The sequence below is a fragment of the Lotus japonicus genome, chromosome 4 (assembly GCF_012489685.1).
Source record: "Lotus japonicus ecotype B-129 chromosome 4, LjGifu_v1.2".
Lineage (NCBI taxonomy): Eukaryota > Viridiplantae > Streptophyta > Magnoliopsida > Fabales > Fabaceae > Lotus > Lotus japonicus.
Genome location: NC_080044.1, coordinates 81,936,752 through 81,951,654, shown reverse-complemented (window position 1 = coordinate 81,951,654; position 14,903 = coordinate 81,936,752). Strand labels below are relative to the sequence as shown.

Sequence of the window (14,903 nt, the reverse complement as noted above, 5' to 3'; positions counted from 1 at the left end):
CCTTCAAAGGTATGTGAACATTGCTTAGTTAGCAAACAATCTAGGACATCATTCAGTTCTTATACACCTGCTAGATCTAAAGCTGTGCTTGATGTGATATACTCTGATGTGTGTGGCCCTTTTGAAACTACATCAAAGGGTGGAAGTAGATATTTTGTGTCTTTTATTGATGAGTTCAGTAGGAAAATGTGGGTTTATCTGCTGAAAGCTAAGAGTGAAGTGTTCTCAACTTTTAAATTGTTTAAAATCATGGCTGAGAAACAAGCTGGGAGAAGTATTAAAGTGTTTAGAACTGATGGTGGTGGGGAATTTTGCTCAAATGAGATGGAAGATTTCTGCAAAGAGAATGGGATTGTACATGAAATTACAGCACCATACACACCACAACACAATGGTGTTGCTGAGAGAAGGAATAGAACTGTTCTGAATATGGTAAGGAGCATGCTTAAGGGTAAAAATTTACCACATAGCTTCTGGGGTGAAGCTGTTATGACAGCTGTGTATGTTTTAAATTTGTGCCCAACCAAGTTTCTTGGTTCACAAGTTCCTGAAGCTGTGTGGACTGGAAAGAAGCCCTCAGTTAAGCATCTCAGAGTTTTTGGATGTCTATGCCACAAACATATACCTGATCAGAAAAGAAAGAAATTGGATGATAAGAGTGAATCTATGGTGTTCATTGGATATAACTCAACTGGAGCTTATAAATTGTACAACCCAAGAACAGGAAAAGTTGAATTTAGCAGAGATGTTTTGTTTGAGGAAAACAGTGTCTGGAAGGGCAAAGAGATTGAAGTTTCTGCTGGACAGATGCAGAAATTGCAACTGGAATTGGGTCATTCAGATGCTGCAGATTCTGATATGGATGATGATCAAGGTTTACAGCAGTTAGAACCTCATGATCCACAGCTAGTTCAGAATTCCAGACCATTTAGAGTTAGAACTCTACCTGCACGGTTCAGTGACTATTTAATGCTTGCAGAACATGAGTTTGATAAAGAAGGAAACATTTTTCATATGGCTCTGCTAGCTGATTCAGATCCAGTGAGTTTTGAAGAGGCCATAAAGAATGAGACTTGGAGGATAGCCATGAAGGAAGAAATCAACTCAATTGAGAAGAATCAAACATGGGAACTGGTCAATTTACCAGTCAAGAAAACTCCTATTTCAGTGAAATGGGTGTTTAAAATCAAGCTTAATCCGGATGGCTCAATTTCTAAACATAAAGCCAGATTGGTTGCAAGGGGTTTTATGCAGAAGGCAGGTCTAGACTATTCTGAAGTCTTTGCTCCTGTTGCTAGAATGGAAACAGTCAGGTTGCTTGTTGCTTTGGCTAGTTGGAAAGGTTGGAATCTATGGCAGCTTGATGTCAAGTCTGCCTTCCTTAATGGCCCTTTGGAAGAAGAAGTTTATATCACCCAACCTCCTGGATTTGAAGTGAAAGGGAGTGAGCATAAAGTTCTCAAACTTAAGAAGGCACTCTATGGCTTAAAACAAGCTCCTCGAGCTTGGAATAGAAGGATTGATCAGTTCTTGTCTCACACTGGATTTCATAAATGTACAGTTGAGCATGGAGTCTATGTCAAATCTTTTCCTTCTGGTAGCTTGATTTTTTTGTGTCTCTATGTGGATGACTTACTCATCACTGGCAGTAGCTCTCAAGAAATTGAAGCTGTGAAAAAGAGCTTGAAAGGTGAATTTGAAATGACAGATTTGGGCAAACTGTCTTATTTCCTGGGAATTGAATTTGTTCAAACCAGTAAGGGAATTCTTATGCATCAGAGGAAGTATGCTTCAGAGGTTTTGAAGAGATTCAATTTGTTGAACTGTAATGCTTCAGAAACTCCAGTTGAGGGTAATTTGAAGTTGGGACTTTGTGAAACTGAGGCAGAAGTTGATAGCACACAGTTTAGACAATTGGTTGGTTGTCTAAGGTTTTTGTGTCACACTAGACCAGAGATTTCTTATGGTGTTGGCTTGGTCAGTAGGTTTATGAGCTGTCCTAGGCAGTCACATCTTGCTGCAGCCAAGAAAATTCTCAGATACCTAAAGGGAACACTTAATCACGGAGTCTTCTTTCCTAGACACTTGCCAGATCAGGAAGGGGATGGTAATCTGCATCTTGTAGCTTACACTGACTCTGATTGGTGTGGTGATCAAGTGGATAGGCGTAGCACAATGGGATATGTGTTTTACTTTGGGAAAGCACCAGTCTCATGGTCATCAAAGAAACAAGCTGTAGTTGCTTTATCAACTTGTGAAGCGGAATATATAGCAGCATGTAGTGCTGCATGTCAAGGTCTGTGGTTGCTGTCTTTGATTGAAGAATTAGGACTGAAGACTGATGAAGCTGTCCTTCTGAAGATTGACAACAAGTCAGCAATAGATCTTGCGAAGAATCCAGTTAGTCATGGTAGGTCCAAACATATAGAGACCAAATACCATTTTCTGAGAGATCAAGTCTGCAAAGGTCGGATTAAATTGCAGCATTGTGGTACAAATTTGCAGATAGCTGATGTTTTGGCAAAGGCCTTGAAGATTGACAAGTTCAAGTATATGAGAGAACAATTGAATGTCAAGAATTTCTGAATTGTGCAGCTGAACTAATTGTTGAACTGTTTTGTAGTTTTTTCCCTTTCATTAGGTTTTTCTGCAATATCTGGTTTAGCATTGTTGTGATAGTTTAGCTTTGTTACATGTTTTGTTGTAAGCTTCTTGGATTAGGAGGGGATGTTAAGTAATAATCCAAGTTAGCAGTAGTAGTTAGTTAGTGGGCCTGGTTAAATGTAAAAGCCTAGTGGAGTGTGAGCCCAAGTTATGGGTTGTATATAGCTGCATATTGCAGTGTTGTGTAACTAATAAATCAATAATCAGTTTTCATTTGTTATCTCTAATCTTCCAGCACTCTCTCTTTCTCTCTCGTTCTGTTATTCTTCTCTGAACTCCAACAGACTTTATATTTTTTTTTTAGAAAATTGGCAAAGAACTGCAGCTAGATCTGTCTATGAACTGGTAGTGAAAGGAATTAAGATGCCATGCTTTTTATATTTGTCCAGAAATCCTTACCTGCAAAGTTGTATGATTAACATTTAACACACTTGAGTTGGTGGGGTGGTGGTTAGACAAAACAAAATACCATATTTTTTTGTTTTGATTTGGAATCACGTAAAGAAGTTGAATACAACACTTCCAACTCAAGATTACTTGTGAAACTAATTATCTTGAGCGGATTCACGATCTTTTGATGAATCGTTTTTTCTCTGTTTTGACATTCATATCTTTCTAATTAATTAATCCAATTAGAAAAATAAGCATTGGGAAAAAAAGTTGTACATAGAGCTTAGACAAAGAAACTGAAAAACCAAAGCTAGCTACCGTTAGCGTCATTTGATATATAGCATGCAAATAATTTTTTTAATCCGTTATCTGTGAACAATTATGAAAAATTATTAGGTGCGTTTATAATTTTAAATTAGACGATTCCCAGCATACGAATATCAATCATGAAGGTTTTCAAAAAAAAATATCAATCATGAAGGGGAAGTTTTTTATTTTTTATTTTTTATTTTTCTGTAGAAAGGGGAAGTTGTTCGATGAATCATTGATAATACTTATAATGACGCATGAAAAATTTTGCATTAAATAACTCATCGTTCAATCAGATCGAAGATAAGTGGATTACAATTTATATATTTAATTTACTTATAAAAAATTATATTGGTTAATTTAGTTGTGGGTTCCTAAACCCACTTGGATTTCCTTTACACAACCCATATTGTGTATGTACTCAAAGAATATTGTGAGATTAAATGACAATTTATAGTTTTCTACCATATACAACACATCATAAATAAACACACGTATTAGTTCAAATTGAATGGGCCTATGTTAAGCATTTAACTTTGGGAAAAAACTAATATGCACAATTTTTAGGTGGTGTAAAATTACATCACCTACTTTGACTTGGTATAGTAGGTCAACACATTATATTTTTTAAGAAAAAACATCATTAAAAATTTATCATATATTAAATATCTTTAAAAAAATGTGTTAACCTGTTATAGTAGGTTAAAAAAAATTGTCTAAAATTAGACCACTTTAAAAGTGGCCCACACTAGGGGTCACATGCCAGTATTAGAATTCCCTTCGAAAAGTCTCTGAAATAATAACGGCTCACACTTACCATTTGAAATTAATTAAAAATTTAAAAGGAGTAATTTTTATTGATAATGTAAAGTTTTTCACACCGTCAATCAATTAGATTTTAATGAAATAAATTAATTGTGTTTTTTTATACATAAAAAAAAACTAATTAGATTTTAAAGATGTGAGAAAATTAATTTTTAATTAATTGACGTGACACATTTTTAAATTTGATAAATTAACCATATTAAAAAGAAACGTTAATTACACAATAAGTGCATATATCTTTTTCTCTTAGTTAAATACGTTGCATAAATCACTTAAAAATAATAACAAATGATCAACATTAAAATAAACAAATAAAAATGAGTGGAATAACACTTGTATAATTTCAGGGACATGGAAAAAGTCTCGAAAATTAAATATGAGATAAAATTGCTTTAATTTTAGGTAGTTAAATAATATTTTAACATGTGTTATAAACTAAAATACTATGTGTTAAAGATTTTTACAAATATTTTCTTAGGCTGATTTGGGGAAATGTTTTATTTTGTTAAGTTAACAAGTGTAATTCAATTGACAACTACACACTTGGTAGTTATGAAGGGATAAGGTTTTCAATTGGATTACATACACAAATGTGACTGTTAATATTGTTGTCTCGGATTGACATCCCACGTCACTGTCATTATTTAGCCATTGGACGCAACTTGTAAAATTGATTTATACAATCTTAAAAAAGGTAAGTAATTTGTTATTTTCCTATTTCTTTTAATCAAGACTCTTTTTTTCTAAAGATTTTTTAATCAAGACTTAACTTCAAATAATAGTTGGATAATTAATTGTAGACGTTGACTTTATGCATATTTTATGAGACTTTTTTTTGGTTTGATAGGTGTTACTTCTGTTGAAGAAACTATAGTTCCCCCCTCTCTCCATAAATCTCTCAAACTTGTGTTCTCACACATTTAAGGTCCAATTTATTTACCATCAATAACACATTATTGATATTAAGGGTTTAATTTTTTTAATTTTTCAATATAGTATCTCACAAGACTAATTTATCAATACTTTAAAATTATATTAAGTGAGTAAGTTTTTCTCAACAAATGTTTTTTTATACACATCACCCAAGGATGCAACCTTGGACAAGATGCATTAACATTTAATTTTGGTACATTATACTTATGGGCATACATAAAAAGTAGGGTTAATCCTCTAATTGGTCCCTGTAGTTGTGTGGCCGTCTGAAATTAGTCCCTCCCGTAAAATCTAAGTCCTCGCGTTTGAAAAAGTGTGTGTAGCAGGTCCTCGCCGGAGGGACTAATTTCCACACACTTTTCAAACGCGAGGACTTAGATTTTACGGGAGGGACTAATTTCAGACGGTCACACAACCACAGGGACCAATTAGAGGATTATCCCTAAAAAGTAGTTATGTTGCTTTTTATTTCAATTTAATTCAATTTAGTTTTTTGGCAACAATTTACAGTGTGGATAGACATGAAATCCATATTTAAAATCAACAGTTTCGATTTAAGAAATCTGTATCATTGTACACTGTACCACTTTAATATCTTGTCATTATCCATTCATCAAAATTCAATTAAAATTAATTATTATTGGATATAACAATCAACCAGTCACGGACGTTGACTATGTACCTTATAAATATGCATCATACGCATTTCCCCATTCTGAACTCACTGACAAAACTCAGAGAAAGAGAAGAAGAAGAAGACATAAATGGCTGGTGGAGGTATAGCAGATGGAGGACCTGGCAAAAGGGCTCATCTGTACGAGCACAGGTTCACTCCCTATTTCGCTTTCACTTGCTTCGTTGGAGCTCTTGGTGGCTCTCTTTTTGGCTATGATCTCGGAGTTTCAGGTCTGTTTTCTATGATCTCGGTTATGAATTTCTTTTTGACACTGTTTATCTGATTCAATTTTTTCCTTGTTTTCTTTTTAATTTCACAGTAATCTCTTTGTGATCATCATTGAGATCTACAACCTCTCTTAATTTTTTTATATTCAAACCAAATTCATGTGTTTGTCGTCATCATTGCTGTTGATGAGACCTTTTTGTATATGTTTATTATAATGAAAACCATAAATAAATAAACAAATAAAAAAGTATAAAGTATTAGATATTGATCGCTCTTTTGATGCTGACTCAGGATTTAATCACAATTAAGACTTTCTATACTTGGTTCAACCAGAGAGCTATTATTGCACACTCTATGTGTGTTGCTCACTAACTAAGCGGCCCTAGTGGGTAATGGAAACCATATAATAATACACCTTTGGTAATTGGTGTACTATATTGTATAGTCCTAGCCAGTTGATTTTCAATATTTGGACTTTTTGATGTTCTGTTCACATGGGATATTGAATGCCTGACCTGTGTGTTTTGGGAGAGTATATGAAAAGTCTAGCTATGACGTATATGAAGACAAATGAATTGATGATTACTTTTAGGCTCTGTACCTTGTTTGTTTTTGGGATATTCCATCCAATGTGTGCATTTTCCAATCTGCCCTGGAAAACTTGTGCCGGGGTTTGGAAATATTTTTTAAAGTTGATTTTAAAATAAAAAATCAAATCAATTATAGGAAAAAGTTTCTGCGAGTAGCATCTAGGTGCTGAATGAGTTTTGAGAAAGAAACTGATCCAAACATGCTAGAACCACATCCAGTTTCTTTTTGGTGCAAGAACCGAACCCTGTTTCTGCATTGTCTCTTTCTATTTATTTATATATTTACTGATTAATGGTTATTTTTTTTTTTTATTATTAGAAAATTCACCAAAAATCATTGCAGAAAGGGTTCCTGGTTCTAATATGGATCATAAGAGTTACCTGAATGAAAAATCAAATATATCGGCTAAAAAACATTGTGGATATTCAATGTAATTTGCTAATGCAGTAGCTTCAAATTCTAAGTTTGGTACTTTACCTGCATTTTTTCCGAATGCAGAATCTATGGACTTTTAATTTTAAAGGCTTCTTCTAATATAACTTACTTTACTTGTTGTGCTCATTTGTCAGGTGGAGTGACTTCAATGGATGATTTCCTCAAGGAATTCTTTCCAAAAGTCTACAGAAGGAAGCACACGCATCTGAAGGAGACTGATTATTGTAAATATGATGATCAAATTCTGACACTGTTTACATCATCTCTCTATATCTCAGCACTATTCATGACTTTCTTTGCCTCCTACTTAACAAGAAATAAGGGAAGAAAGGCCAGTATCATAGTGGGAGCACTTAGCTTCTTGCTTGGAGCACTCCTCAATGCATTTGCAAAGAACATTGAAATGTTGATCATTGGTAGGATCTTTCTTGGTGGAGGCATTGGATTTGACAACCAAGTAAGTGAATTGCTACAAAATACATAGATCATTAGCATTGACAAATTAATTAGTAGAATCCAAGATTAACATGTGTATGCTTGGTTCCTCACCTCAGAATCAACTTTCACCGAGTGAAATCACTTTTGGATTATATATGCATGTTTGAATATACGGTGGAAAACCAGTGAGGCCAAATGCATGGTGCACTGTTGCAAAAGCTAAGGAAAGTTGTTTATGTCAACGTTATTTTGACATGCACATAGAGGCTTGGGAGTCATCTTAGAGAATTGATTCCAGTCCTAGAAACAATTATTTGTAGAAGCTAAAGAGAGTAGCTTCTAAGTTAGATGTAATCAATTGTGAGATTTCACAATTGGATTTTACGACACGACCTTACTGAAATCACTTTTTTTAATGAATATATCCAAATAAATCACTTCACTCTGAACTCACTTTTACCAAAATCATTTTTATCCAAAATCTATTGTGAGAAAGCCTCTCCAAACAGGCACATATATATGTTGAAAAATCTTGTTACATATTTTCTTACTGACACATCTAATTGTGCAGGCTGTTCCCTTGTACCTATCTGAAATGGCTCCAGCTAAAACCCGTGGAGCAGTGAACCAATTGTTTCAGTTCACAACCTGTGCTGGAATTCTAATTGCAAACCTTGTGAATTATTTCACTGAAAAAATTCATCCCCATGGATGGAGAATATCACTGGGTTTGGCAGGTCTTCCAGCAGTTCTTATGCTTATTGGAGGTATTCTTTGTGCTGAGACACCTAACAGTCTTGTGGAGCAAGGAAGGTTAGAGGAAGCAAGGAGGGTATTGGAGAAAGTTAGAGGAACCAAGAATGTTGATGCTGAATTTGAAGATCTTAAAGATGCAAGTGAACAGGCAAGAGCCATCACTAGTCCATTTAGGACACTCCTTAAGAGGAAGTACAGGCCCCAACTAGTAATAGGTGCCTTGGCGATTCCAGCATTCCAGCAACTAACTGGGAACAACTCCATCCTCTTCTATGCCCCTGTCATTTTCCAGAGTTTGGGGTTTGGTAACAATGCATCTCTCATTTCATCTTTCATTACCAATGGAGCTCTCCTTGTTGCCACAGTGATCTCAATGTTTTTAGTTGACAAGTTTGGTAGAAGAAAATTCTTTCTGGAAGCTGGTTTTGAAATGATATGCAGCATGGTAACTAACTTGTTTTTGTCATTTATAGCATGTGCAGATCAACTTAATTTTTCTCACAAACAATTCTGTCCCACAAGCTACTTACTTATGACTTTAGAATCAATTGTACTGCATGTTTGGAAATTCTTATGCAGTTGATTCTGAAGTCAAAATCAATTCTAGATAGAAACTTCTGAGTGCTAGAATTGATTCTCATGAAAAAGAAGTTGATCCAAACATGCTAGTCTCATTGAACAAATGCAATACTAATCAGTGTTGATATTGAATTGTTTATTGGACTTTTTTTTTGTTGATTTGCAGATTTGTGTTGCTGTGGTTTTGGCTGTGAAGTTTGGACATGGCGAAGAGCTTTCTAAAGGTATCAGTGCCTTCCTTGTTGTGGCAATTTTCTTGTTTGTGTTGGCATATGGAAGATCTTGGGGTCCCTTAGGGTGGTTGGTTCCAAGTGAGTTGTTCCCATTGGAGATAAGATCAGCTGCGCAGAGTATTGTGGTCTGTGTCAACATGACCTTCACTGCTCTTGTTGCACAATTGTTCCTCATGTCACTCTGTAACCTCAAATATGGAATCTTCTTGCTATTTGGTGGCTTAATTGTGGTCATGAGTTGCTTCATCTTCTTCCTTTTGCCAGAAACAAAACAAGTTCCAATCGAGGAGATTTATCTTCTTTTTGAAAACCATTGGTTCTGGAAGAAAATTGTGAGGACAAACCAAGACTTTGAGGCATCAAACGGGAAGCCAGCAATTGTTTAAGATTCCCAACAAAATAGATTGAACATTTTTTGTTTTTGGTCAATTGTGTATGCTTTCTTTATAGGCATTTCTTATAAATATGGTTGTTTTTATGATTATTGAGACTCTTATCTTCAACAATGAGAATCTGTTAATAGTAAAACGACCATTTAATTAAGCTATTCTAAATTGAAAGAAAAATGAACAATGTAAAAAAATATTAGTTACGGAAATGCAAAAATCAGTTTTTGAAAGAAAAATAGTTGGGTCGTGAAGCCCAGTTTTTTCATAAGTTTTTGGATCTGAAGAAAGGCCAGGCCCTATGCATGCATATACATGATAACACAACATCAGAATTGTGAGCCTCTCTGATTTTACGTTGATTGAAGCATGACTCTCTTATTGACCAAAAAAAAAAAAAACATGACTCTCTTCTGTTAAACGTGTTAGACTCGCCTTTCTCTGATTGTGTAGTCCCTCTCACTATTCTTCTTCAATGATCACCTTTCTCTTCCTTTTTTTTCTGCTCTTATTTGTAAGTTGTAAGCTGTCTTTTGTGCAATTTTGGCATTAACCCAGCAAGAGATGCTCACCCCCAATGCAAGAAAATTTCTCATTTGAAAAAGGACGTGAGAGAAGGAAATAATCCCTTTTGTATATATTTTAAATTTCTTTTATTTGAAAGTTAGATTTTACATTAAAAGAAATTACAATACTAAGATGCATGTTAAATTTATATTTTTGGAATTTAACCTTGATTAACTAATTATTTTTTTCTTAACATTGATGAATCAAATAAAAAAGTGAAAATAAAAGAAAGAATATATAAATGTGCGTGTGTGAAATAAGTGATATGATAAAAAATAAAAAAATAAAGGAAAATGATTGTCGGAGGTAGTTGCCCGTGGTCTCTAATGAAATATTTAACAAAATCCAACAGGAATAAACCTCAAAAGTCAGTCTTTGGTTGACTTTTAATTCCTAAATCTTCAATTATGAACATAGTAATCATTATGATCATTATGTTAACAAATGATTACTGGCCAAGAAATCATATTAAGACAATACGTGAATAATACTGTGTAAAGTCAGTCACCTAAGTAATGCAAAGGACAGGGACATCAGAATAACATGCTATCATTATATGGTTAACAAATGCACTAGTATTATACAAATGAAAAGAATACACTCTGATGGCGTGGGAAATTCTGATAATTACAGCTAGTATCATGTTAAAAGTTTAGCAAGTTCATCAACTCCTAATGTTCCCTGTGGTACAATATTCAGTAATTGCTCATCAAAGTTATCTCTTCTTGGAATTTTAGAACTCTTCTCCCTTTTACCCTTTTGCATGCCAATTTTTGGAATTTTAGAGCTATTCTCCCATTTACCTATCTCCATGCCACTAGTTTTAGCTACAACAGTGGTAGTTTCTTTTGTCTCCAGAGTTGAACCTTGTCGCTTGTCACTTCTTTGCTCCGCAACCTTCCAATGTTTTGTGAAAATCGGTTCAGGTGGAGCTGATTTGGCAAGGGAAACTGTGGTTTGATAAATATTGTCGGCATCCAAAGAATCATTATCTAAGACAAGAGCACTGCCTTTCTCAACAGCTTGCTCCAACAGTAATGTAATTCTCTCCATACACGGGGCATCAGACCTTGATGGCCGACTAACATCTGAAGTACCTGAATTACCTAGCAGACTATCAGCATGAGGGTCTACCATGCCATTAATATCATTCTCACTAGATGATAGCATCCGATCTGATCCCGAAAATGAAGCAGAAAGACCATCACTGCAGCTGCTTTTGCTATCCATTATATCCTCAGTTCCATGGCTATGACTCGTAGCTTTTGAGGGGCGCTCAGCATGGCTATCATAGTATGATGTGGTCACACTTGGACTGGTACTACTGCAAGGTTCTGGCTCACCATAGGAACCCGTGGCATCATTTGTTGTTTCAGCTTCGGAGGTTTTTGTAAGTGAAGCATTAATAGTCACACACGCAGACTGCTCGCTCTTTTCGGTGGGATGTGGTACCTCAACCTTATCCAAAGTCACATCATTTGAAGTAGAGGAAATGCTAGTCTCAACCGATAAATTGCTCACATGCTCTGCTGGATTTTTCGGTGGACACGGTGCTGAGAATTCTGGGGATTCTGAAGGTAGTGTTTTGAAACTTCTACTGTCATTATCAATTTTATTATTGGATTCCCCACAGTCATCTCCAAGATCAGCTAAAGAGGACTTCCAATTTAGTCCTCTCCACATAAGTATGTGCTCATTTTCAAATGAAATCAATGTGCATGGAACAAGATCCTACAGTCAAATAATAGATGGGGAAAAAAGGTGTAAAAATAGCATCCTCATACCTCATTAACAAAAACAAAAAGACATGTGCCAATTCTATAACATAAAACCAAAACTAAACAAAAACTAAACTAAAAATTTTAATAAATTGGTTATACCCTTAGTTTTGCTCCAATCCTGCGATAGTCACTTCTATTTAGTCCTTGACAGTTTATACGCACTAGTTCACACTCTTCAAATGCCTCTCTGACATTATTTGCAAGGTTAAAATAAACACCATTTTTACCTGCAACAAGAAAAATAATCAGCCCATAAACAAGTATGTGCATCAGAAAAATGACAGACAGGATGAAGATAACTAGTACAACATATGTTTCTTTCATTGTTAAACTGTAATGAACATCCTTAAAAGATACCTAGCTTGCATATGGGAGTCAATGTCCTTCCCTTTTGACGCATTTCATATGCTTGTTCTGGTGTTAGACCTTCCGGAACTCGCGGAATTAGCCTGGGGTATACTGGAGGAACAGGTTTCCATAACATCAGAGGAAAATGCGGACGGGTTTTATAATTGTAGTTTCTGCCTCGGAAAAGGTACAGTATACCACCCATTCTGCGAATGACTTTCCCTCCTGTCTTTTCCTGGCAAAGCAGATAACATATGACAAAAGAACATAATAATAAAGGGCAAACATCGTTTGGATATCTTCATTTCCTCAGAGATCTAGCATTTCCCTGATCACCATCTCCCCTCGCCCCCCCCCCCTTTTGTTTCTCCCTCACTCCCTTACGTCATCACCAGCAATGGTGGTAATTGAGGGATGTAAGATATATGAGGAAATGAGTATATCCACCCAAAGAAACTTGCTCTACAAATAAACAAGATTGAGTTCTTTAAATCGAAGAATATCATGGAGCATAGCCAATGCACACAAGTAAATTATAGCAAAGTCAATCATCATGAAGAATAAGAAACAAAACCAAAGAAAGGAAGTTGCCAATGAAGAGTTTTCCAGGCATCAGCAAAAAAATCAAGATACCAATGGTCAAGGGTATCTCCAGTATGAGTATGACTAGCCGACCTATTATCATGAATGTATAGAAAGACAAGCAACAAAAAGTAAAATACTATGCAGAAACACACATTGGGAACCCGCTGAATTATTATCTCCAAAACTTCTTAGTTCTCAAGATAAATTGATTTAGCCTATTAAAGTAGTGGTTTTAAAAGAGTTTATTTGAGCTTATACTTTAGTGTAAGCGCCTACGCAAGTGTTTGTGTGAACTTATGAAAATGACTTATGACCTACCTATAAGCTTTTGAGTTTATTTTCATATGTTGTTCTGATGTTCATATTAGCTTATGAATAAGTACTAATGCAGTTATGCCTACATGTAAGCTATTTCGAGCTTATTTCAAAAAGATTCTCAAATAATCTTATGAATTAGTTATGCGATAAGTGTTTATTACCCCCAACCCAAACACTTAACTAAGCTGTTTCAAAACACACCTAGCTAATGAATAATCATCAGAGAATTAAAAGCAGAAGAAACTAACCTCTAACTGCTGGCACACATTATCCATGTCAACTGTGCACACTCCTATGCACTTTATCTTGCACACCCTCCGCCGCTTCCAATGAGCATGTATATTATCCAACATGTTATGCGTGAAACCATCCCTGCCTGAAGCAGAAAAACACAGAACCATGCATTCCATTAGCACCCTCAGTAAAGTGAATACAGAACTCTCAATTCAAAATTAGCACACAAAAGAATGAACAACAAGAAGAAGATAAAGAAAAAGTAGCAGACCCATATGGAGTATGCGGTCAGATTTCATGGAGCTTTTAACCAAGTCATTAACCTCCTCCTTCGTCAATGGCTCACCCAAAACCTCCTCCCTGGACCGCACGTACCTGGGGCTGCTCCCCGGAACAAATGGACCAGGCGACTGAACCGGCTTAACACCCTTCTTGTGCGGAGGCGGAAGCACGAAGGAATCGAACTCCTTCAGCTTCTTCTTGCTCGGAGGAAGCGGGGCACGGCCAGTCCACGGTCTGGGCATGGTGACCGGTCCGAACGGAACATATGGCGCTTCACGCATTTTGAGAGGCTTAACCTTGGGGGTTTCGGTGTAGCTATACTTGAACTCGAAGGGGGCACCGTCAACCACGTAGGAGAGTCCGTCGTCGCTGATCTTGATGTTTTCCGGTGCGGTGGTCAACGGTCTCGGTTTAGATTTGGGGATGTTCGAAAACCTAAACGCCGGGTGCGATTGCTGGTCGACGGTGGGGTTTCGTGGGTCTTTGCTGGTGGGGTGGGATGTTTGGCCGGCATTGTTGGCGGTGGCGGAGGTTGAGAGGGAGAATCGGAGCTCCGTGGATGGGTTCGGATTCGGGTTCGGGTAGAGTGGTGGCGGGAAGATGGAGAAACGAGTGGCGAGCTTCAGAGCCATGGAGAAGAAGATAATCAACTTCCCATTTCTCAGTTGAGTTATAGAGGGAAGTGTGAAAACGTTGTCGTTTTAAGCTAATCCACAACAAAAAGCAGTGTTTTTGGCGAACTGGTAGAGTGATGTCGATTCCACACTTCACATAAATACGTTTTTAGTCCTTATAAAACATGTGTCTTTCAGTTTTGGTCTCTCCATTTTCATTTCTTTGGTTAGTCTTTATTTACCAAGAAAGAAATATGTGGTTTTAGTCCATACCGTTAACGTCTGTTATAAAAAGAACTGAGATAGCTAATAGAGAGACATGTTGTCTTGACATTTCATCAGTTACTTCCTAATAGCACCCTACTTAGCTTTGTGGGAACTGTGTGACTCACCACGTAAAATGTTTCGTATCACGGTTAAAAGTCTCAAATGTTGAAAATTGCAATTCATGCAAAGTGAGGATTCAAACTCCCAACATGCAAGATATCAGGCCAAGCCATCACCACTTGCTCTATTTACGTGGTAGGATGATGTTTGGCTTGCGTGTTTATGTTGGTTCTTACTCATGCTCTTATTGACACAAGAATGAGGTTCATTGTGTTGCATGTGAGAGATATTCCTTGAGAAATCATGAGGATGAGTTGGTTGACACAGTTATCTTGGATTTTTTTGCGTATGAGTCGGATGTCATTGTTGTCTCAAATGACCCAATACGAGTTGACTGTCCTTGT

The 14,903-nt window shown here is 36.3% G+C and overlaps 2 protein-coding genes across 2 annotated transcripts; one reads left to right on the top strand and one right to left on the bottom strand.

The window, feature by feature from the left end:
• The first annotated feature begins 5,831 nt into the window (after positions 1-5,831).
• LOC130712702 (sugar transport protein 14-like) lies at positions 5,832-9,541 on the top strand. The gene is made up of 4 exons (XM_057562523.1): positions 5,832-6,027; positions 7,186-7,508; positions 8,061-8,690; positions 8,991-9,541. Exons 1-4 carry the CDS (start codon positions 5,886-5,888, stop codon positions 9,441-9,443), a joined length of 1,548 nt encoding a protein of 515 aa, XP_057418506.1. The 5' UTR covers positions 5,832-5,885; the 3' UTR covers positions 9,444-9,541.
• Positions 9,542-10,539: 998 nt separating this feature from the next.
• LOC130712071 (CRS2-associated factor 1, chloroplastic-like) lies at positions 10,540-14,245 on the bottom strand. Its single transcript, XM_057561907.1, has 5 exons — positions 13,548-14,245; positions 13,291-13,418; positions 12,149-12,374; positions 11,891-12,018; positions 10,540-11,741 (listed from the first exon to the last, which is right to left on the bottom strand). Exons 1-5 carry the CDS (start codon positions 14,188-14,190, stop codon positions 10,650-10,652), a joined length of 2,217 nt encoding a protein of 738 aa, XP_057417890.1. The 5' UTR covers positions 14,191-14,245; the 3' UTR covers positions 10,540-10,649.
• Between the last annotated feature and the right edge of the window lie 658 nt (positions 14,246-14,903).

Bases quoted from the DNA above. Each gene is read 5' to 3' on its own strand.
- LOC130712702 (XM_057562523.1), top strand. From the start codon at position 5,886: ATGGCTGGTGGAGGTATAGCAGATGGAGGACCTGGCAAAAGGGCTCAT. The intron at 6,028-7,185 runs GTCTGTTTTCTA...CTCATTTGTCAG, and splicing joins CTATGATCTCGGAGTTTCAG to GTGGAGTGACTTCAATGGAT. The intron at 8,691-8,990 runs GTAACTAACTTG...GTTGATTTGCAG, and splicing joins TTGAAATGATATGCAGCATG to ATTTGTGTTGCTGTGGTTTT.
- LOC130712071 (XM_057561907.1), bottom strand. From the start codon at position 14,190: ATGGCTCTGAAGCTCGCCACTCGTTTCTCCATCTTCCCGCCACCACTC. The intron at 12,375-13,290 runs GTTAGTTTCTTC...CTGCTTTGCCAG, and splicing joins ATGTGTGCCAGCAGTTAGAG to GAAAAGACAGGAGGGAAAGT. The intron at 12,019-12,148 runs GTATCTTTTAAG...TTCTTGTTGCAG, and splicing joins GACTCCCATATGCAAGCTAG to GTAAAAATGGTGTTTATTTT.